Source organism: Caenorhabditis remanei, chromosome X (genome assembly GCF_010183535.1).
Source record: "Caenorhabditis remanei strain PX506 chromosome X, whole genome shotgun sequence".
Classification (NCBI taxonomy): domain Eukaryota; kingdom Metazoa; phylum Nematoda; class Chromadorea; order Rhabditida; family Rhabditidae; genus Caenorhabditis; species Caenorhabditis remanei.
The window spans coordinates 276,467-299,158 of record NC_071333.1 but is presented as its reverse complement, the minus strand read 5'-3'; the positions used below and the strand labels follow the sequence as shown (position 1 = coordinate 299,158).

General features: G+C 37.0%; 4 protein-coding genes across 4 annotated transcripts; 2 read left to right on the top strand and 2 right to left on the bottom strand.

Annotated features, from left to right (window-relative positions):
• Positions 1-1,549: 1,549 nt before the first annotated feature.
• Positions 1,550-1,750, bottom strand: GCK72_022107 (uncharacterized protein; the record flags this gene model as incomplete). Its single annotated transcript, XM_053734658.1, has 1 exon — positions 1,550-1,750. One exon carries the CDS (start codon positions 1,748-1,750, stop codon positions 1,550-1,552), a length of 201 nt encoding a protein of 66 aa, XP_053578224.1.
• A 3,537-nt stretch (positions 1,751-5,287) lies between these two features.
• On the top strand, positions 5,288-8,094 carry GCK72_022106 (uncharacterized protein; the record flags this gene model as incomplete). The annotated part of the gene is made up of 9 exons (XM_053734657.1): positions 5,288-5,326; positions 5,380-5,451; positions 5,518-5,687; positions 5,998-6,043; positions 6,089-6,344; positions 6,387-6,491; positions 6,537-6,657; positions 7,730-7,832; positions 7,888-8,094. 9 exons carry the CDS (start codon positions 5,288-5,290, stop codon positions 8,092-8,094), a joined length of 1,119 nt encoding a protein of 372 aa, XP_053578223.1.
• A 726-nt stretch (positions 8,095-8,820) lies between these two features.
• Positions 8,821-12,402, bottom strand: GCK72_022105 (uncharacterized protein; the record flags this gene model as incomplete). The annotated part of the gene is made up of 7 exons (XM_053734656.1): positions 8,821-8,899; positions 8,953-9,082; positions 9,126-9,465; positions 9,512-9,607; positions 9,657-10,109; positions 10,164-11,039; positions 11,692-12,402. The coding sequence occupies 7 exons, from the start codon at positions 12,400-12,402 to the stop codon at positions 8,821-8,823; spliced, it is 2,685 nt and encodes an 894-aa protein (XP_053578222.1).
• A 7,169-nt stretch (positions 12,403-19,571) lies between these two features.
• On the top strand, positions 19,572-21,244 carry GCK72_022104 (uncharacterized protein; the record flags this gene model as incomplete). The annotated part of the gene is made up of 9 exons (XM_003106998.2): positions 19,572-19,608; positions 19,657-19,865; positions 19,913-20,082; positions 20,182-20,236; positions 20,281-20,527; positions 20,574-20,672; positions 20,719-20,839; positions 20,884-20,977; positions 21,029-21,244. 9 exons carry the CDS (start codon positions 19,572-19,574, stop codon positions 21,242-21,244), a joined length of 1,248 nt encoding a protein of 415 aa, XP_003107046.2.
• Between the last annotated feature and the right edge of the window lie 1,448 nt (positions 21,245-22,692).

Genomic DNA, 22,692 nt, shown 5'->3' with positions numbered 1-22,692 from the left:
CACTCTTTCTCTATCACTTCTTATCGGGTTACAAACTTTTAAAAGTAATAAATTTGTAGTGATCAAACCCTTCTGTTTGCAATCAACATACCTGCATTCTCCGTTTTTGAGGTTTTGCCGTTTTTGATGCCTCGTCCACTCTCTTTCTTTTCTTTTCCTCTTCTTTTGCTTCAATTTCAACGACTTCTTTGGCAGCACGTTTGAAACTTGAAAAGGATGGACCACTGACTTTGATGATTTCAATATCATCATCTGGAGTTCCAGACGATGGTCGTTCTCCTTTTTTGAGAGGGTCAGCCAGGGTGTACATTGTGAATGTATAGTTTTGACAGCTGAAAAAATTGTTGTCTTTTTATGAATTAAGAAAAAAAGCGAAAAAAGTTATAGAAAAAACGCGAAATTCTGGGGAAAAAATGTGATAAATGTATTTTTCACCATCATTCCATCAAAAAATACGGTTTTGAGAGTATGCGCACAAATAAAAAACTGAAATTTTATTCAAGCCATTCAAGAGAAAGATATTTTTTTGCTGATCACGATTTTTCAAGCAAAAAATATGTCACATTGCTTTAATACTAGCTGAATATTTATTATTCGCTCAAACAAGAAGAGAAATCTCAATAGAGCACACTTTCCCCCCCTCTTCGGTCTATGAGTCTCGTGTATTTTTTCTTCATTTTTTCACAGTTTTTAATGACATTTCTAAGTATTTTGCATAAGAACACAAACAAAAAATTAACCTAGATCATTTTTGTTGACATCCACTAGGAAAATGTATGAAAATTCATGCTCCGCCAGATTTTTGCTCTGCCTTTTCAATAATCGATAATTTGTGCTACGTCGTTCTTTCTTCTTATTTATTTGGCTATAATTTTGGTTTTCATCCATTTTCTTGTTAAAATATTAATTTTCAGGTTCTCATTCCACTGCAAAAATGAAGACGAAAATACAAGACGAATCAAGACATTATTGAAAGGGTTTGATGGTCCGGCGACCAAAAAAAACCGAAAATTGCCTTGAAACCACCTCGTAAGTTGTTTTATTCATAGAATCGCGTTCTTCAAAATGCAAACTCAGTTAATTCAGAAATGGCAATTGTTTCCCTGAATAAGATAACATGGTCGGATGATCATGTCGGATGTAAAGCAGCAAAAATTGTTTTCTAGAAGATTGGGAACTACGAGTTGCCCAATAGCGAAAGAAGAACTGCTGCAACGATACGAGTTAAATAAGAAGAGTGAATACACACTAAACAACTGATTGAGTAAGAAAAAATCACAACAGAAAACTCCGACTTGCAACGGCCGGAAAAAATAAAGGATTTTGACTGCTTTTGATAAAAATAATAATAAAATCTTCATTGGTCCGGGCAGAGATTCTGCAAATCTGGGAAAAACCAAATTAAACGTATCATTTCAGAATTGTCAATTCATGGATGGCAAAAATTCTCTATTGATTCTGGCACTATCGAAAGATGGATACAAGTTGCTCGTGTTGTGGAAACCATGCTATTGGAGAACACCTCTGACCGGCATAATCACTGACATAATCACAATGATTCAAACTGTCTACTAGACTCGTGTGAGTCACCGGCTTCAAACGATTTTTTGACGATTCCGTTTGGACTGACAGTTGATGGCTCAATTTGAAGTCCGATGACCTTCAACTTGCTATACACCAAGATTGTCTTATGCGTCGTGAATGGGATTGGAATCTCACCTGTCAGATCTCGTTCAAATATTGGAACCATGAACTATGATTTCGTTTAGGCTCATTTGGACATTCGGGCCACTGTATATTCTACCTAAATTTACAAAAAAACCACTGTTTTTCGCAATTTCGTGATCGAAAACAGTTCAAAAGACAGTAAAAAGGCAGAATGGTCCAGCAAAACTCATCAAGAGGAGTGCATGTGCACCGGATGCAGAAATCGAAATGTTGGAGATGTTATTGACTTTCCAAGTTAGATTGTTAGCTGTTCGATGTGACAAGTGAGATAACAAGAGCAACGGATGGCCTGAAATGAAATATATTCGAAGAAAAATGGAGAATGAACGTACCTGAATTTCATTTTCCGGTATTTTTCAATGTTCCCAATTTTTGACCCGTCAGTTAATTATACTTTTTTCAGGTCTCCGTCTGGGCACATATAGCTAGAGACAGATGTAAGAAGGAAACCTGTACGGCATAAGAAAAATGAGAAAACTCAATTGATATTCTGGCAGAAAATGTGAAGGTGGAAATCGAACTGATATTGCGAATGAAAAGTGTTGCCGTTCAATAGGTGGAGCGAGATGAAATGGGCAGAATGGTGTTGCTGAGCAAGATATCGATACAACGATTATGTTGAATTTAAAAAATTTAGCACACAAGAACCCACAACGGACCACACCACGTCATTATTCACATGGAAAGCTGTCGAGACTCCCGTGCCGGCACGCCCAACTAGGATAAATGAAGAAATGTGGATTGATCAGTGAATAAACGTCAACAATGGCTCAGTGAGGCAAAAATAATTGAAGATAAATAAATAAATGTTGCATATGCCTTGTCTACAGTGAGTTTTTTCTTCTGATTTAATATCTTCAGTAAATTATTTCAGATAACGTATCCTACATGTCAGTAAGAAGAAACTTCACGCCTGGATTGAAACAATCAATGACTTGAATTCACCGGCAGACAACTCATCTGGAGTGTTAGGAGCCACATACATGTCGATTCGGAGCCAGATTTGAATTCCGAACTGTCCTGTGAACATGTCATCCAAACCACATCATCTCAGCAGCTTTAACAAGGAATTCGACCAACGACCGTGAGATTTATAACGTTCAATAATAAAAAAGCCCGGTAAAAGCCCATGAGTTCAAAAAATGTAGAAATCAAACTCTGAAACAAACAAAAACTGCTCTATGGCGCTCAATGAACCTTTAGCTTATATGTAGTATTGCTTCAATTTTGACACTGCCGTTGTGAAAATCCCTCGAGAATTTTTGAGAACATTTGCAGAATCAAAGTAATTCTAGCAATTTTTCAGCTCCCATCAATTCCAACTTATTCCACTAATGTTTCCATTGCTGCAAACAGATCTGTAAGCACTCGGCTGGGAAACGGACCTGCTCTGATAATCAACACTCGAAACATGCTTAATATATCTAGAAAAATGCCGTTTTGAAAAGAAATTAGTGCTCATATTGACTTGGATCTTTCTTCCCGGTAAATTCAATTGTTCCTTAATTTCTCCCGTCGGTTAATGATACTACTTTTCAGATCGCCGTCTTATCATTTGCATCGGCTGTCAAATGTGGAAAGGTATTTGGATGAATCATTCTTATATATAAAACGCGTGTGGGCTCTGTTTGTGGATTTGTCTGTCTGTTTTTCAGGATGTCCGCAAGATTTTTGAGAAATAAAGGGGAGAGCGCGCCATGGGCAAAAGTCGAACCTTCGCCCTTTCAGCGACAGGCGTGAGCGTTAACCACTCGGCCACATGAACACTTCTGTGAGAGGGCGAACAGGAAAATAAGAAGAGGCCAGCCGGATGAAGCGCCGAAGGCGCGGCAGCCAGGCTGGTATAAAAATACTTTTATAAGTATATTTATTCATAGAAACTGCCCGATTGAAGATCAGATTGAACATCCGAAATGGTTCTTTGATGTGACGAGCGAGATAAGATATTCGAGCGACATAGTGAACAAAAATGGTGTTCTTTGATCAAATCTTACCTTGACTTTGTTCGTCTCTTTAAGTTAAAAACAATAAAACTTCTATTCCGATTACAAATCATAAATGTTTATATTATTTTTTGTTTTCTGGTCTTATTCTCAGAATAGAAGCACATAAATCTTTAACAAAAAAACGAAAACCTATCTCAAGATATTCCAATTTATTCCGTCATAAAATACGCACATTTGATTAGTGCATGAGGCTTTCAAAATGTGGGCGGATAATGACACTATGGCACAAAAGCAGTTTTTGGTTTGGTTTATTTTCGAATTTTCCCTCTCTCGGACCTGACCTTGACATTTTTTTCCGTTACTAGTGGGTATAAAAGTAAAAATTTTTTTTCTAGTGTAGGATAATTTGGAAATGCTTGAGCATGCTGCTTGATTTTTGATCATTACATTTTCATAAACATTCATATTTTTGAGCTACTCTCTTTGTTTTTGTGATCTGGAAAATGTTAAACAAATAAACCATTTTTTTCAATATAATACATGCGAACAGTCTTTCCCACCATACGGAGGGCGAAAAAATATATTTAATGTTTCGTCGCATTTCCTTTTCCATTCACTTTTCGCTTTGCCTTTCATTTTTGTTTTTTTCCTTCTATAGTCAGTCGTTTTTGGAGTTTGTAGCGTAAAGATGTTCATTAGTTCAGAAATTAGGTCAACCAAAGTAGTGCTAGTAACAAACACCTATGTTTCCCCTTGATAATAAAAACGATAAGCCTTTTTTTTGGCAAAAAGTTTGATAATGTTTTGATCTCTATGCATTTAGAAATGCGCAAAAGGCTGCGTGGTTGTTTTTTTTTTCAAAAAAAAGCTTGGATGTGTGCGCGTGTGTGTGTTAGGATGTAAGGGCCCAACAGAAAAAAATATTGGCAGAAGAGAATGGGGGCCCCCACTCACTAGACGACGGAATGCATCTCTTGCGTATTCTCTTCTTCCAGAGGCTGATCGGGGCGAATATCTTTCTCGAGAACCGCATTTTTCGTTAAATGTCATCTTTACCTTATTTCTTATTTTATTTGTTAACAATTTCTTATTTCTCATTTCTCATTTCAGCTCGTTCTTCAAGTTCAATTCAAAATGGCGTTGTATCGCAGATATTTAAAACGGAAATGCCCTTCCTGTGAGTTTTCTTTTCGATTCTAGCAAAAGGGAAGGGGGAGGCTTGTATTTAATCTACTAGCAAGAAACGGAGGGCACAAGATGTGATGGGAAGGCGCCCGCTCCTATTGCAGTTCTGGGTGGTTGTGTTCTCTCTCTCGCTCTCTCTTTCTCTTTTTCTTGGCCGCGTAGCGCAGACGGTTGTCGTCTTAATCCTCGCCTGCTAAGACATGAGTTTCATTTCCGCCAGGAGCCATCTTTTTTGCCTTGAGGCCCTCTTTTTTTCAAATGCAGATTTGAGTGGAAAAAAGATTTCCGTAAAAAAAACTTAGGAAACAAATTTATGACCACCTTTAGAGATTTTGATTTTTTACAATTGCTTTTTATCTTTCTAATATTTTTCTTCAGATTCCGATGACGAAGAGGAGGAGGAGTGTGTCATCCAAAAACTTAAGGACATGGCCCAATCTCCGCCTGTAATTGAAGGTGCTCGTGAGGTAAACGAAAACAAAAATTATGAGCAATTATGAGAGTCATTTCATAATTTCAGAACTCGTCATCTCCGTGCCTCAAGCATAGAGACCAATCTGGTGCATATCAAATGCATCTTTACGTTTGCTGGGTAAGTCACCTTTTCAATTTTTAGGAGTCTATGCTAGTTCTTGCATGAGATCACATTCTATTGCAGGACGAATCCAAATTTATCTGTCACCAATGTTGGATTGAGGAGCATCAAGGTCACAAGTGCTACGATATCAATTTTCTGGTCGATTACTACCGCAGAACGTTGCGTGACTCGATTGCACTTGTGAAAAAGAAGATCCGAGAAGTAAAAGAATGTCAAGCGCCACACGAAGAGTGAGTTTTTAAAATAGAGAGGGAGATCCAAAACACTTGCAAAATCTCGACCCGGCTTGGCCCGGTCGGCCTGTATTCAAAAAATGTGTACAATGTTTTCACAATGTTTTTGAATTTTTTCTAAGAAATAGTCAAAAATCTACTGTAGATTAGAGTTTTTGTAAAAATTCAAAATCATAGTAAAAAATTTGCATTTTTCATTAAAAAACCAATAAAAAATTCACTGAAATTTCGTCCCGGCCCGTTGCAACTCTGTTACTATACCATGATGCGAAACAAGTTCTCAATAGCCAAAATTTCATGTTTCCAGATTTCGATTATCTTTCTCAGCAGGATATAAACTTGTCGAGGAGAAGGTGACTTTTTTTTAGAGTCTAACATTTCATGTACTGAAATTACAGATCACATACATGGATAAAGGATGGGAAAGAAATAAAACAAACCCCTACATGGATTGTAAAGATATCTTCAATAACAAACTCAAAGCTCTGGACTACATTGATCTTCGGTTCAAAAGAGAACTCATGGAGTTTGAACTCCTCATCATCCAGATTGAAAATTTGTTGAAAAAGGAAGACAATAAGATGGCAACCGAAACAAATGAATGGAAGGAACTCATTGATAAAGCTAAGAAAATACAACTCTCTGATGATCTTAGTGAGTTTAAAAAAATTTATCTCAATAATTGAAAATTTTCAGTAACTCTTCCACGAGAAAAACACAATGCCTCTGATTTTTATCCTATTTATAATACGTTCACTAAAAAAGTGGAACTTACAACATTAAGAAAAGTTGTGCTCGAAGGTATAAGTTCAATATGGGAACCATTAAGAATTAATCGGTTTTTAGCACATGCGTCGCAACAAGACTTGGCCTTCGAGTTTCTTCTATTTTTATATAAAATCAGAGAGTTGACACTGATTCGATACAATGTATCCTGTCGGTTTCTTCATAAAGAGGATGAGAACTGGTGAGTGATTATAATTATCGAGACTTTTCACACGGCCGACTACCCGGCCCAGTTCGAGCCGTTTTGGACCAATGCTTAAATTTTTTGAAATTTTTTCTGGAAAAGGTCTAGTTTTTGACAAAAATTCAAACATAAGTCGCAAGGCGAATACATGTAAGATAATTCAACAAGGGAACCCCAAGCACTTGCGAGTTTGAGATTTGATGAAACTTTGGTGGGAGGTCAAGGACCCCTACAATAGAGCTCTCACAAAATATTGGAATCCGCCCGGCACTCTGCTCTGAAATGTGAGAAAGGCTCTCAATGTTTGGGTCAGATTTAACACAGTAAACTTCATTTCCTCACATCTCTACAGTTCCCAAAATGTCCCCTCCTTTTTCCACGTTTTCGACTGGCCAAGGAGATGTGCGTTGGGATGGAAGGGCCGAAGAATGATTAAAAATTCACTTCTCATGTCTCTCTAATAGGTTATGGGATCATGGGTACTGTCCTTGACGATTCCCAAGCGTTATTTTGATGATTTGTTTTGTATAAAATTGGCACCCAAATGGTGAGGAACTTTGAAAATTTCGGCCAAAAAATAATTTTTCCAAAACTTCAAATAATGAAATTTCATGGTAAAATAAGTACGGAACAATATAAAAAATCACCAAAAAGCGTTCAAATAATGATGAATCTAGTCCACCCAGAAAAACCAAAAAAACCAAAATGCTTTGTATGGGGTCGATCCCTTCCCCGTTGAGAAATGAGGAAATGAGGTTTACTGTGTTAAATCTGACCCAAACTTTGCGAGTCCTTAACTCAGAGCAGAGTGTCGGGCGAATTCCAATATTTTGTGAGAGCTCTATTGGAGGGGTCCTTGACCTCCCATCAAAGTTTCATCAAATTCAAACTTGCAAGTGCTTGGGGTTCCCTTGTATGCACTTTTTCTCTACATTTTCGAACATTTTCCAAAATATTGATGAAAAATTAGCTCCTATTTTTGAATCAGGAACGAGAGATTGTTCAGCCCCGACATGCCCGATTTTTTTACAAGTCTGTAATCAATAGTCTCTGAAATAAATAGTTTTAGGAACATCCTCATCACAACAAGGACGTCGATATCTGTTCTTCAAATCGAAAGACGTCGCTCCAACAATGATATTCTCCCACGAAACTCGCTACTTTTCAAATGTGTAAGTCTAACTTTCCAAAGTTGTTTTAAAATGCATATATATATTTTTTTTTCAGGTCGGGGATACTGTGGAGATGACAAAACACGAAGATATACATGATAACGTGTATTACGATATTCATTTGAGAGGTCAACCTGGAGTTCCGACATTTGCCGCTAAAATAACGGATGCGTTTGAAGTTCTACTTGTAAAAATTTTCGAGACAACAGAACTCTCTGCTAATCGAGATGTTGTGCTCCGCAAGAAATGGTATGAACGATAATATATTGTATTTTAGCATTTAATTTTCTTTTATTCTGTGAATGATTATTGGTAATAAAATTGGAAAAATGTAAAGAGATCTTGAATAAAAGCGTGTGGAACTAACAATAAGTTTTTTATCAAAGCGGAAGTCCGAAGTAAATATCCGAAAACGAAAATTGAAATTCAAAAATCGGAATTATACTTTTAAAAACGGAAGTTGGGGGTTGAAATTGGAAATAGGTTGTAAACGAAAATACGTAATTTGAGAGAAGTTTTCTTCAGATTTTGCCGAAATTACATGTTATTTTTTATTTTAATTTTTTCTCTCTCTCTCTCTCTCTGTCTCTCTTTCTCACAATTTCACTCTTTACATTCATTCATTCCATAGCATCCGTCCACTTTCGTCACTTTACACCCTATAAGTATATTTTAGGGATAAAGCCTCCTTTGTGCCCACTACAAATTGCCCCAAGAAATTTTAAATTGTTAATTGCTTGTAAATGATGGTATATTTTTCAAAAAAACTACTTCAATTCTTAGAAACAATAACAAGTAGAAAGAAATTTATTGATACCGGCAGAAAACAGTTTGTATTGCGGGAATTTGAGACTTGGCAGCAATGAGATGGAAAGAGTCATGGGAAGACAAAACTAGCAGGAGAGTAATAAAAATTCAAATAAAAACAACAAAACAAGCAAAAGAATAAATATGAAATTAAAACATTTAAAAACTTTGATTTAAAATTCTATAAATGTTCAGCGCGATGCACTTTGACACGAACCAGATATTTGATTTGAATTTGGTCCACGTCGTATACAATGTATCTGAAAATATTGATAATTACTAAAAAAAATCGTCGAATTGTTGGTAAACATACTCATTGTATAGGAGAAAGTAGTCGACGTCTATGATTCCTCGAATTTGTTGGACCCTTTTGCCTTTTGGGATCACGACTTCTTCGAAATGAATGAAGTTATCATTTTGATCAGGACATTCCCGGCCAACACCTAAAAATCTGATTCTTAGTCGATTTAATTTACCGAATCTAACCTTTAACCGAGTTAGTCCCTTCTAGAAGTGTGTCCTTTGACATGTCTGTCGCTTGCATCCTCAGGTCCATATTTCCGAGTGCTACATCGCACAGCAGCAGGTATGCCTCATCCTGAGCGTTTGCTCGGCAGTAAAATAAACTTTTACTGAACATGTCGGCAAAATAAACTCCTTTTCCAAACATGTATCCGGTTGCTGGGGCTTCTGGAGGAGAAATTCGAAGGCCTTGACCGAGGATTCCAGCCAAGTTCATCAGGCCAGAACCATGCCAGAGAAGACGTCGGTTTCCGATTTCTTTCTTGAATTTTGTGGACTCCCACTGTCGATTGATTTCGAGAATCTTAATTTCACTCATACTTGAAGAATTTTTAGACTAAAAATCTTACATCAATCAGATCACAGTTCACATCATGAGTCGATCCTTGAGTATTCTTCATATACTCTTTAATCAACTCGTAATCGAAAGAGTTTTTGTCGAGAGGCTGAAAAAAAAATCAGAATTATCTAGTTTTCAAAAAAAAATTGTCTTACCGTCATTGAACATCTTAACCTTTGATAATTTGAATCCACCGGATCTACGCCAAGGACACTCATTGTATCTTTTTCACAGATTTGATCATAAACGAATTTGATATCCAGAAGTGCGTGCAGCATATTAATCTTCTCATCGACCTTCTCGTAACTGTCAATCGGCTCCGGCACTTCCATCCCAAAGTTGTGAGGAATGATGGTGTAGAATTTGTTGGTGCAATCAAGGATTTTCATTTCATCCACCGGCTCATTGAAGATAAATCCCATGAACTCACCGAGAACCGAAAATGCCGAATGAATTTGATTTCGGGAAAGACGTCCGAGTGGCATCCTTTTGACATCTATCTTGAATGACATCAATTCGGAAATCATATTTTCAAAGTTGAAGATCGACATGACGACCTTTTTGACTCGTTTAGGGAGCTTGGTTTTGGTTCCGGGAGCGATTTGAGCCTGAAAATTGAGTGAAACTAAGAATCATAATAATAATTTAAATGTTCGACTCACAAATTCCGAATAATCCGTTTCGACATAACCGAATGCTCCAGGCATTTTCTGAAAATCTCCTCTACTCTCCCAGTTATTTTTCGTCTTCTCGTTGAAAATCTTCTTGAAGTCCTCCACCGCCTCATTTTTCTTGAAATAGGACTGATACTTGTGGTTGCCAACATTGGTACCCACTCGTCCCCATGAACTGAATAAATAGTAGCGCTCGTGATCATCATCCTTCAACAACTGAATTTTGTAATACGAGTTTTTGTTTTCGGTGACATCAGTCAATGAGAGCGTCGCTTGGTAGAGAGCTTCATCGACTTCATTCTTGAACACATGAGTTGTTTTGGCAAACTCGAATTTTCCATCCACCAGGGTTCCTTTTTTGAGGAAATGAGTGTTAGAATCCTCGTTAGTGGTTGTTGGGACCTCATTATTCAAATCGAACACTTCAGCTGCGTACATAAGCGGCTTATCATTTTTCTGTTCAGAAACGTCATCGTCTTTTTCTTCATCAAAATAAAGACGTTCCGATAATGATTTGAAACAAATATTCGGAGAGCATTTATGCCGAAAACAATCAGTAGCCTTGAAAGCGTTTCTCACTGGGTTCTTCGATTCAAAAAGACATTTTGTGTATGGTGTTACGTATCCAGTGCACGCATACGTCTGACGAGTTGAGTTGTACACAATGTACCCGTTGGAGCAGTTTGAACAAGCGGTCGGCACTCCGAACACAATATAATCCGCAAGCCGATCAATAAGTTGTGATTCTTGGCGTTGCTCCTCTCCAGAAATTTCTTGAGAGTTTTTGGAGAATAGCTCCAATATCTCTGAATCCGATAGCTTCTTGAGAAATTGACGGCACTCGAAGAGTCGGTTGACTTGAGCCTGAAAATAATTTCTGATATAAAAAATAGTTAGTTTCTAGCTACTATTTTGTCCAAACATTATTGCATGTGTGCGACCCGTTTCAACCGAGCAACACGGCAACAAACGTACTCTCAACCACTAAATTATCGCTCAATTTGACCCACAAAATTTTGTCGTCTCGTCGTCTTGAGTCTCTTTGCCGACACACTCTCTCGTATTTATCATAGCACCGCCGCCAATTTCTTTCACTTAGCCAAGCTATCACCAAGAAGAGCCAAACGATAATAATCTCTCTTTCTCTCGGCTCTTTTATTCTCTCGTTTTTCCTAAACGCAGTACCGCTCGAAAGGTTAACAACTTTGGATGTTTTCAGTGAAAAATGACTGAATTTGATAGTGAAGTGAAAAGCTTCAGAATTTCGTTATGATGCACTGAAATTATTCGGTTTCAGGGAGAAATGGCTTTGTCATGTCGCCTTGCGTTTTCTCGCCGGCACAGTTTCTTGCCTTCAGCATTGCCTCTTCACCAACTTCCTTCATCCCGTCAAACTGTTAACCTAGTTGCGCCAAACAATGTTTTTTCTTTCCCTAAACTCTCTCACTCTCCTGTTTATTCTACAGGAAAAATTGAAAAAATCTTTCCGAATGAAAAGCGTTTAAACTCAACATACCTCCATACGGCGTTCAAAATGTTGTGCTTTTTTAGCTGCCTCGTCCAGTTTCCTTCTTTTCTTTTCTTCTTCCCTTCCGTCAATTTCCTTGGCAGCTGGACGTTTTTTCTTGAAGTTCATTGATGAGCAAGGACCATTGACACTGGTTATTTGAATTTCATCCTCGTCAGTGTCATCAGACAATGGTCGTGCTGCTGTTTTGAGTCCATTTTCTTTTAGTGTCTTTTTGTTTGGCTTCTTCGAATCACCAATCGCGGCGTAATCTGCCATGATGAGCTTTCTCGCCTCCTTTCCGAATTTGTCCCAGCCGGGAATATCTTCTAGTTGCCCTTCAATTTTACTGAAGACATTGACGTGGCATTTGAAGTGTAGAACTTGTAGTCTTGAAACGACTCTGATCTCTCCTCTTGCGAAGTTAGTCAAACATTTCTGACACTTTTCTCCATTTGATTTTGACCTCTGCACATTCAAAGAAGAGAGCTCCATCACACTGTGGTAAACGATGAATTCTTGTTCGGTGAAATCTCTAAATTGCTTGATTCGAGTCTGGAGCAAGTTTTGATGTTTCCAAGGTAGCGAATCGATTCCACTGATTTTGGTGAAGTAAATATCATCATTGATGTGGTCGAAGAAGCAGTCAAAATGGTACCACGAATGGAAATGTGGCCACGAATTTCTATTGGGAAAGATGAGATGTTTGACTCGGCACATTTTCAAAGTATCCTGTAATTATTGAATTATTGTTTGTGAAACTATAGTCAAAACTTACCACTTCAATCTTGTTTCAGCAATGCGGGCACTCAGTTTCTCCTGACTTTTCATAGTTGATAGCAAATGGAAGGGGGGCAGCCGGGTGGTACATTATGAATGTATTTTTAACAAGCTGAAAAATTGTTGTTTTGTTTGATGAGTTTAGAAAAAATTGAGAAAAACGTTATAGAGAAAAAAGCAAAATCCTGAAAGGAAAAAAAAGTGATAACAATTTTTTTCAACACCATTCCATTTAGAAAATCATTAATTTGAGAATATTCCAATAAATAAAAAATGGAATTTTTATTCAAACCATTCAAAAGAAAGCTAATTTTTTGCTGATCATTTCATGACTTTTTTTTCAAAAAATACGTCACGTAGCTTCAATTATAGTTTAATAATTATCATTTCCTCTAAAAAGAAGAGAAATCTCAATGGAGCGCACTTTCCCTCCTCCTCGGCCGGCGAGTCTTGTGCATTTTTTTCTTCAGTTTTTCACAGTTTTAAATGATATTCCTAAGTATTTTTCATAAAAACACGTACAAAAAATTTATTTAGATCATTTTTATTGAAATACAACAGGAAAATTTATGAAAAATCATATTACAACGGATTTTTACGCTGCCTTTTCGAGAATCAATCATTTTTGCAAGTATCGTTCTTTCTTCTCGTTCCCAAGGCTAGAGTTGTGGTTTTTCATGCATTTTATCTTTCAAAATATCAATTTTCAGGTTCTCAGTTCACTGCAAATATGAAGAAAGAGAAATCAGATGAATCAACAAATCATAAAAAGTTTTTGATGGTTCGGCGTTCTTAAAAAAACAGAAAATGGCCTGAAAACCACTTTGTAAGTTGTTTTATTCCTAGAATCGTGTTCTTCAAAATGCAAACTCCATTATTTCAGAAATGGCAATTGTTTCCCTGAATTAGATGACATGGCCGGATGCGCTTGTCAGATGTTAAGCAGCAAAAATGGTTTTCTAAAAGATTGGAAACTAACCACAACTCCGATGACAGAAAACGACTCCTGGAAACGCTCGATCAGAAAATGTGTGTCAGAAACAGGGATTCCTTGGCGCATTGTCCGAAGTTCACAGAGAATGGTAAAAATCTAACTTGATGTCTACAAATTCTTATCGTAAGTTCAAATTATCAATTTTTTCCAAAAACCGACCGTTTGCGTGTTTTGGCTATGCTAGCTGCAATAATTGTCGGATAACTTCATAATATGGAGTTATTGTTCGATCAATAGACGATGTTCTTATGGTTTCAATCAGAAAAATCATATATTCTGTCACATTCTCCGCAATTTCCAAGAAATCTGGACAGACAGACACACAGATAGAGTTGACTTGGCGTGCCTGTGACGCGTTTACCAAAATTTCCTTTCCGGATTTTCTTTTTTCCTATATTTAATTTTTCACTTTGAACGGACACACACACTTTTTATTGATTCTGCGCTGCTGGGATCCTCTCTATTTGACCTCATCTGTGTGCGTGTGTGTGTAGAATATGGCCCATTCAAAGATTCTTGGAAACGCACATTTCTTGGCCATACTCACATTTCTCTTGTGTAATTTGAAATAACCACATGATTTATTTTTTTATTTTTTTAATATTGTGAGACTATCAGGGAGGCCGTGTCACAGTCACAAAGTTGAACATTTTCAACTGCAAGTTTCGCATTCTTTATGGCCAGTACTGTAAATACAAGTATATTTACTTTGTCTAAAATCTCGGTTGAATTTCAGTGAAATTGCTATTCATATAATTTAATTTTCAGAGAAACCAACTGCTCCCATACCATTTCGACTACCCAATTTGCAGCGTTCACGAAAAAAGGATGAAATGAAGATGTGGTCAGATTCCAAGTCGATTCTTCCAGCACATTCTCAATTCCCTCTGGTTCCATGGGCTATATCAAAAGCGTACCATGTATTGGTTTGTGAAAATATCAAAAAATACCTTTTCCATATTGAAGAAACCAAAAAAACAACAGTTCAAAGTATTTTTCCCAACAATTTCGCCTTGTAAAGCTGGAAAAAAAGGAATTTCTTGAGAATACTCTAGCTTCTCTACAAAAATGGGAAAACATGAAAAATGAAACATTACTATTACTTTTTCGAAAAAAAGAGGGGTAACTTGCTGACGAGGCCAGCCCCTCTTTTATTTTTGAAACTTCTTTAATATCACTGTCCAAGTTCATGGCCGAAACAGGAAAAATAATAAATTGTGAAAACATCATTATTGTTTTATTTCAATTACCAGAAAAGTTTTCGAAACTCGAAAAATGATCTGAATTGCGAAAAACTAGATTGCATTGATGAATTCATGCACTTATAATGGTGCTATCCAAGTCCGAAATAAGTGTTCCCTTTACTACATTTCTTGGGAAAGATAGTTTTTTTTTTTCGTTTTTTGCAGTTTCTTTTAGGTAAATGAATATTGGGAAATATGTTTTTTTTTCACATATGAATAGCCCCATAATTGATTTAATTTTATAAAAATATGTCTTCTGTTTTGTATTAAACGTTGTTTTCAATTTGCTGAAAAAATGGAATACGTCGAGTTACATTATTATTAGTTGCACTCTTTCCTGACACTTTGTCATTTCTCTCGTTTCGCACACACCCAATTTTGCGTATGTATTTGGAGAGGGGGAAAAAGCGGAGAGGCAAAACGACTTCTTTTTGAACGACATATCTTTTCGCTACCGCATTTGGTCAAGAACACGAGACGAAGAAGAGACAACGTGTTTATCTCTCGTCGTTCTCTCGTCTTTTTCCTAACGTATCGCGCGTGTGTGTGTAATTTAGTTTGCAAGAAAGTGTATTAGAGAGGGGCTGAGAACGAACGACCTTCAGAGTGCAGGGGCGCCGTCTGACGGTTTACACTGCTGTCAACAAAATTGCGAAGAACGTTAGCGGGAGATACCAATGTTCAGGGAAATTGGTGAAGATGGAAAGTAGAAAGTGAAAATCTGAAATTGGTTATTGAAAAGTTGAAGAATATGGGGAAAATGAAGATCAAAGATCACTGAAATATACGATTTCAGAGACAATCTCTGACTGGCTCAAGCATAGGCCTTCAGGCCATGTTACACAAAAACAGAATCCGTTTTGGTTGATTTTTTTCCTGGCTCTTCGATTTGCTTGATTCAATCATGTTCCCAACATTCATTCGCTATTAACTATTTTTTTATTTTCGTGACTATATATCTGATTTGAAGTTTGACAGACAAAATTTGTTCCGATAATCTTCCCCTTATTTCCCTTAAAACCCCCTTTGAAGTATAATATTTATTTGTTTATTTGTCATTTTTTAAATATGTAGTACAATAAGTGAAAACAATTTTTAAATTTTTTTACCGTAAAACTTGTAATAGAGGCGCACCCAGTAGCAATGGTTCAAAGCATCCTATCCTGGCTATCTTTAAAGCAGTAAAAACTTTTTCACCTAATGAAGTATTCTATGAACATTAATGTAAGCTACATTTTGTCAGTTAGTAGCTTTTTGATATTCCCTTTGGGAACCGAGACATACCAAGGCGAACAGGCACCGGGCTGAGGAAAAAGTTTTTTTGGAGCAAGAATCCTCACTCACCAGACTGAGAAGTGCATGTTCTTTCTGTACATTCGTCAAAAAAAGAAGAAGACAAGAGAAGAGGAGCATGGGTCCAAGCGCTCAAAACATTTTCTGTATCTTCTTGTTCCTGGCACTCATTGAGTTTTCCACCACAAACAGTGAACTTTTAAGTTGATGAGATTATCTTTTTCTACCGCTTTTTTGATTATGATCACAGATATTCTGGATTGAGCTCATAAACATAATTCGAGATACATACGTCACTCGTGCACTTGTGCTAGTCAAAATGGCTAGAATCAACGCTCCAAATCATTTAATTAGAAATTTCACCTTTTTTTATTCAATATTTAATATTTAATTTCAGACCACCGTCACTCGGCATTCTGTGAAAATTGTCGCACCCCAAGTGTTGGAGCTCTGGAGGAAAATCCTGTTCAGACCATCGCTCGACGACTCGAGCACAGAGACGCCGCTGTGGTATATCGCCCAGCTACATACTTCTGTTGGGTAAGCTGAAAACCCTTAGTTCAAGTACCAATTACATGTTTTTTTCGGAAAACTGGAATTCCTCTGTGTGAGCATGTAGAGTCACCAACCCCCATGGGTACATTATGTATCACACTGAATGTTTGGTAACCTTTTTCCGGGATATGCTTATGAAATATCGGAAAGATTTGAGTGGACGACGAAGAAGAGAAAATTAACTATTTTTACCAATATGGAGGAATTTCCGATAGCCCACGGACAATTGAAATAAAGAATACGAAAAGAGCATTTGAAGAAGTGTTCTATTGGGCGCAGCGGGCTTTCCACAACACATTCGGAATGGATGTTCTTCAGCAGATTGACGTTCCAGAATTCAAATAATAATAATAATAGTTTGGAAATTTTATTGGTTTTTGATGTTCCTAGGAGAGTAAATTGCCTTCTTATTTTTACTAGCTTTAATTCAAATTGGCTTCTTTTAATGAATGATAGTGAAACTAAATTAATTTTTGGGAGTACTGCATTGCCAAGTGGGAAAAAAGCAGTCCGACGTCATTATTGTCAATCATTGTTGAGAAGATGAGAAACCGGATAGAGCAGGAAAGAAAAATGAGCCACCAAACCCTATATTCCAGGTGCATGGTCCTGCTGTCTCGGAATATGTTTTTATCAAACAGATATCAAGGCAACGATGCCATCTGTCTAGAATGAACAGTTTTTTGTTTTTAAAATTTGCCCATGAGAACGTTATGCCCAAAAAATAGATAATAGTCTTAATTGCATTTGAAAAATCTTCAAAAGAGTTCCCTTATGAGTTCGACACCTAAAAAACAAACATTCTTTTAGTTCTGAAACAAATATGTTTTTTCGTTTCAAATCACCTAAGTGAAACTGTAGTGACTGCAGTACGACAATACATAAACTCCACAAAAATCTAGGCTTCTCGAAAATTTCCAAGTTTTCAAATCCTAATAACTCAACGGTTCCAATATTATTCTCTGTTTGACTCTTCTTCGTCCGTTGTAGCATGGATTTTTTGAACTCTGAGAACTTCGCACATTTTTTACCAAAACGAGAATGATGAATGTGAGGAACTCGATAGGGGACGGAGTCTATGAAATGAGAAGAAGATAGAAGAGCGGAGTCCTTCAGTTCTTTCCAGGTTCTTTTTCCACATTCTCTCCTTTCCGGTGGTATTCAGTTCGTACTTTTTTTGTTGCTTCAATTGGAGAACTGATCACGGAAGCCAAGAGTTTTTTCTTATTGTTCTTTTTTTCTTACGTTTCATCCCTAGATTCCGCGTTGCTATTTTAATGTTCAATGGCAAATTATGCCCCATATGCTTTTCCATTTCCCCTTTTAGTTGTTTTTCAGTTTTTGTGCTGACGTGAACTAGGATTATTCCGCTGAATCTTGTAAAACCTTGTAGGGACACCCAGCGATATGTTTTCTTACTTCTGTTCCCGTGAATTCCAGCGTCCTAAACCCTTTCGGCATCTTTCTTTCTGTCCCCCACCTTTTTCGCTTAACTTCGTCGAGAATAATGATCATTTCACAAAAAGGGGTGTGAAAGCTTCATCGCTTTGAAACTAGAAGTCAACTTTCCTCGGCTTGCGGTTTTGTACTCACTCGCGGATATAAATTGGACACCTTCATGGCGAGCAACCTTGTAATTTTAAGCTAATAACGTGTTTAGTTTAAGCTTTTTTTCTTTGAATGATCTGATTAAAAGTTTCAGCCATCGATTGCGTTCTTCTTTACCTTGATTCCTACAGAACTTTTTTTTTTATAGTTTTTCATTCCATTTTCCAACACACTCAAAATTTGTCGCATCATTTTTTCCTTTTCTGTTTTTTAAAAAGTATTCTTTTTCACCAACTTTTCTTTCATCATTCTCGTTTTATGTATTTCCGATGTGTCCGTTTTTCCATATTTACCTGCCCGAACATCACATGCAGCCTTTTTCGGTGGTAAGATGGATCTTTAGAATTCTGTCAGGCGCTTTGGAAAAGAAAACGCTTTTCTGTCTTTCCGTTTCACCAAAAAAAGAGAACGATGAATGAAAGAAACTCAATAGGGGGACGGGAGTCTATGAAAAAAGAAGATAGGGGAACGGACCAAAGGTCCCTGCGTCATTCGAAAAAAGTGCATACTAGTTTCTCTTCTAGCAAGAGTCCCTGCCCTCCAGACTAGTACATTTTTTTTAGTGTTCGCTTGTTCCCGGCGCTTATTGAGTTTTTAAACCCATTTTTGGGCACCATTGTGATGGTTTAGTCGTTTTCATGAGTTCCCCCACACTTCACTGCATTGTGAAATGTCCCGATTGAGTCACTGATATGGTATATTCTTCGGGGGTTTTTATACTCAATTCTCCCTCTTTTTAAAGGCAACAGTGTTTTCATTTCTTCACTTTGACTTTGTTTCTTTTTCAAACAGGCAATAAACTCTAGGAATTCACGTTTCCTCCGAAAAAATGACTCGTGTGCGGAACAGTATGTCCTAATTTTTCATGAATTCCCCAGTATTGGAGTTTTGGCTACTGTAGAAGTATCATTCGGTGTCTTCAGCCTCAATTGTTGGGCTCTTACCCGTAATCTATCTACATCGCACATTTCTCGTTTTATTTCTTTCAGCAAAAGTTTGTTTAAAAACCGCTGCTTTTTGTGATCAGTGCATCTCCTCTTTCTTAGACCATCTTATGAACATCTGAAGATTTTCGTTTTGGCCGGTAAAGATTTTTATCATGTGCTCGGCCTTTTCTTTGCTTTCAATTTTTAGTTAGTTATCAATTTCAAGATTATAATGTCAAATGAAGAATAGTAGTCTGCACAGAAGAATGAAAAATAGAAGGTGCATAAAATTTTTCGCGCTCTGAATTGGAAGTTTCACTTTTCTTTTCTCTGCTTGTTCACCAACTGAATGCCTATTGGCTAATTTTCCACATATCGACAATCCGTTTGGACTGTTTTTCCCAATCCCGCCTCTTTTTTTTTTGAAAGTTTGAACAGATCAGAATTTCAGCTGTCAACCAGACTCGGTTATTTGTTCTTCTTGAAAAAATGTCAAGAATGCTGTCAATTCGCGAGAATTCTCTCCGTAAGATGAAAAAAACGTCGTATTCAGTGACGTGGATAATAATTTCAGACCACCAGCTGTATAGAGCGATTGTTTGCAAGGAATGCAAAGATAAAGCTCAAAACATTCCTATTGTTGCTGACAAAGCTTATGAAAAAACAGTTCTGACAGTTCAACTCCAAATTGGCGGAGATGACTGTAAGAAGAAGGGAGCGCCATGCTGCACCCAACACAAAGATGCTGGATGGGTGCATCGTCCGGCAGTTTACATATGCTATGTTAGTTTTATTGTGAAACGTCCTAATCAGTATTACATATGTTATAGGATAATTCGGTGGTACTATGTGAAGAATGCAAGTCTGCGATTTCACCAGACCAACTTGTGTTTGATATCAAATGTCTTTCAAATTATTATTTGGAAACTCTCGGCCTCTTCAAAAAAGACTTGAAAGAGAGCCTCAAAGTTCTAACTGAAAAGTTGGATTTGTACAAAAGGTGAATTTTTCTGATTTGCTGAAGATGTTTGCTTTGATATGGTATTTTTGACTTTAGACATTATCAGGATCACGAAAATCTAAAAAACTGTTTTTTCAGAGCTCTCCCATCGTTCGATTTGAAGTCTTGGTATCATGAATGGGCTCAGCGACAAGTCAGTTGGAAATGTTTTGATGAATAACATTGTTTCTTTTATAGCTTCGTCATCTTGATACTGCCGGAGATTACGTCACGGATCCAGTCGAGGATCTAAACAGCATTTGCATCAAAACAGGTGCTAGTATTATGGCCGTCACTGGACCACTCGAATCTAGAATTCAACAGATGAAAGGTCTTTTGAAAGACGTGGAGAAAGCGCTGTTGATGGATGTGATAGAGTTGGTTGCAAGAAAAGAAGTATTTCAGAGCTTGAACAGCCGGAAAAGTAACATCAAAACTTTGTACCGTGAGTAGTTCTATAGTTTAACACTGTTATTTTACAATTTTTCCAGTTCCTGATGTTCAAGGACCACTATATAAATACTTTCCTCTACTAGATGAGCAGAGAAGGAGTATCTATTTGCAATACATTCGCAAAATCGAAATCTATGGTAGAGATGCATCAGTTTAATTATATCACAAACTATGATTTTACAGATTTCTCAAAGGAAAGCCATATCTCAAAAGGGTTCACCGAATGGCTGGAGACTATGGAGCACACAACTAAAATATGTGACGATTTGTCAGTTCGATTGCTGGAGAAAACCGATGGCAGTTGGTAAGTTTTAGCAAGAAACAAAAATTAAACTCTTGTTGTTTTAGGACGATCATGATGATAACCGATATTGTCAATATCACGCAATTTGAAACAGAAGATGGCGAAGGCGACGAGGAAGAATGTGTTATTTTTTCACAGGTGAGTATTCCTTTCAGCTAAAAATATAATATATAATTTATGTACTTTCAGAACGAAAAACGTAGAAAAAATGTGCAATTTTTGGAGAAGACGGACAAGTATAAGATCAAGTGGGACCAATATGATCATCCCCACGAATACATTGGAGAGAACACGATTAGTGTTGAGGACAGAACGGAAGCATATAAAAAACTGATGTTCTATCTCAATAAAAATTACGGATCTGATTTAGACTACGATGGGGTTTTGGAGAAGTACACCAAGTAGAGCGATAAAATGGATTTTTGTGGGAATTGAAGCTTTTGAAATTATGCCCTAAATACTACAATTGAATGCTTGTGAATTCTCAGAATAAATTGTTTTGAACTAATTTGTTTTAAAAAAAGTATTCATATAATTGTTTATGAAGCGAGAAAGCTTGCGCTAAAGGGATCGGGACTGCAAGTGGATAAAAGCAGAAAGTTGGTACTGACAGAAATCATCTTACTCTACTCAAGACACTTAAATTTAGAAAAAACAGAGAACATAAATGTTTTTAATTTATGATAAACCAAATCAACTGTGTGAAACGTCATAATTGAATAAATACTAACTTTCAAAACCATGAATCTCCGAACCCGTTCTTCCTAAATTGTACGAAATTATTTTATCTGTTTGGCTATCCACAAATCAAATATCAGAACCTGAGACTTCTCATTGTGTCGTTCTCCCAGTATCCATCTGCATTTTGTCATCTGTACAAATTACATTTCACACCACTCCCTACTTCAAACCCCCGAAATAATTTTTTGGTAAAATGTTATAATCAAAAGTCATTCCATCCACTCATTTAGATCGTCTTCTTCGAAAAGATACTTAAGGAATTTTTCTCTTTTTCAACGTTTTTAGTTGTACTTTGCATACCCGGTGTTATCCAATTTAAAAAATCAAAAGTCAACCATGTCATTCGGAACGTCTCCAACAAACGAACCCTATTTTCACTTCTCCTGTGCCTTTTCCCATTCGCTCATTTCCTCTTCTTGATACAAAGTACACAGAAAGGAGAGACGGAGAGAAGGACGAAGAGAAGACACCAACACCAACAAACAACGTTTTCTTCTTCTGCACGTTGTGTGCAAGAAGAAAACGAGGCAGAGGAGACGACGTGGTCTTTCTTGCGCGGAGGACTCATCTTGTCCCTCTCTCGTCGTTCTTTCCATCTCTCCGTCTTTTTCTATGTGAATGGTTTAGTTTTCGACAAAAACAGGAGGAAACGGCAAGGAGAAGACGACGAAATGAGACAACTTTTTCTTGTATGCAATTACTAATTACACTTTGGCCCACTATAGAATGGATGAGACGAAGAGAAATATGTTCGACCTTCAGTTTTTGTGATATTTGACACAATTGAAGCGAAAAAAACTTTGGACGTTGATACAACTGAATCAGAGAACACGCGTGTATAATGAATAGAAATGAAGATAGGGGAACAATGCCAAAAACAGAAAATACCTCCGATTGCATGAATAATTGTGCGTTTTTGAGTTCATAATGGTTTTGAATGAGAAAATTCGACTCCATTTTCTTTTTTCACGGAAAAATTTAAAAACTTTAATTCTTAATTAATTTCTGTAAAGAAAAAACATGCTTCTCAATAGGAACTGATTGAAACACTTGTAGTGTTGAATTCCTACCAATGCATTTTATTTTTCAAATGAATGTTTTTCAATTTTTGG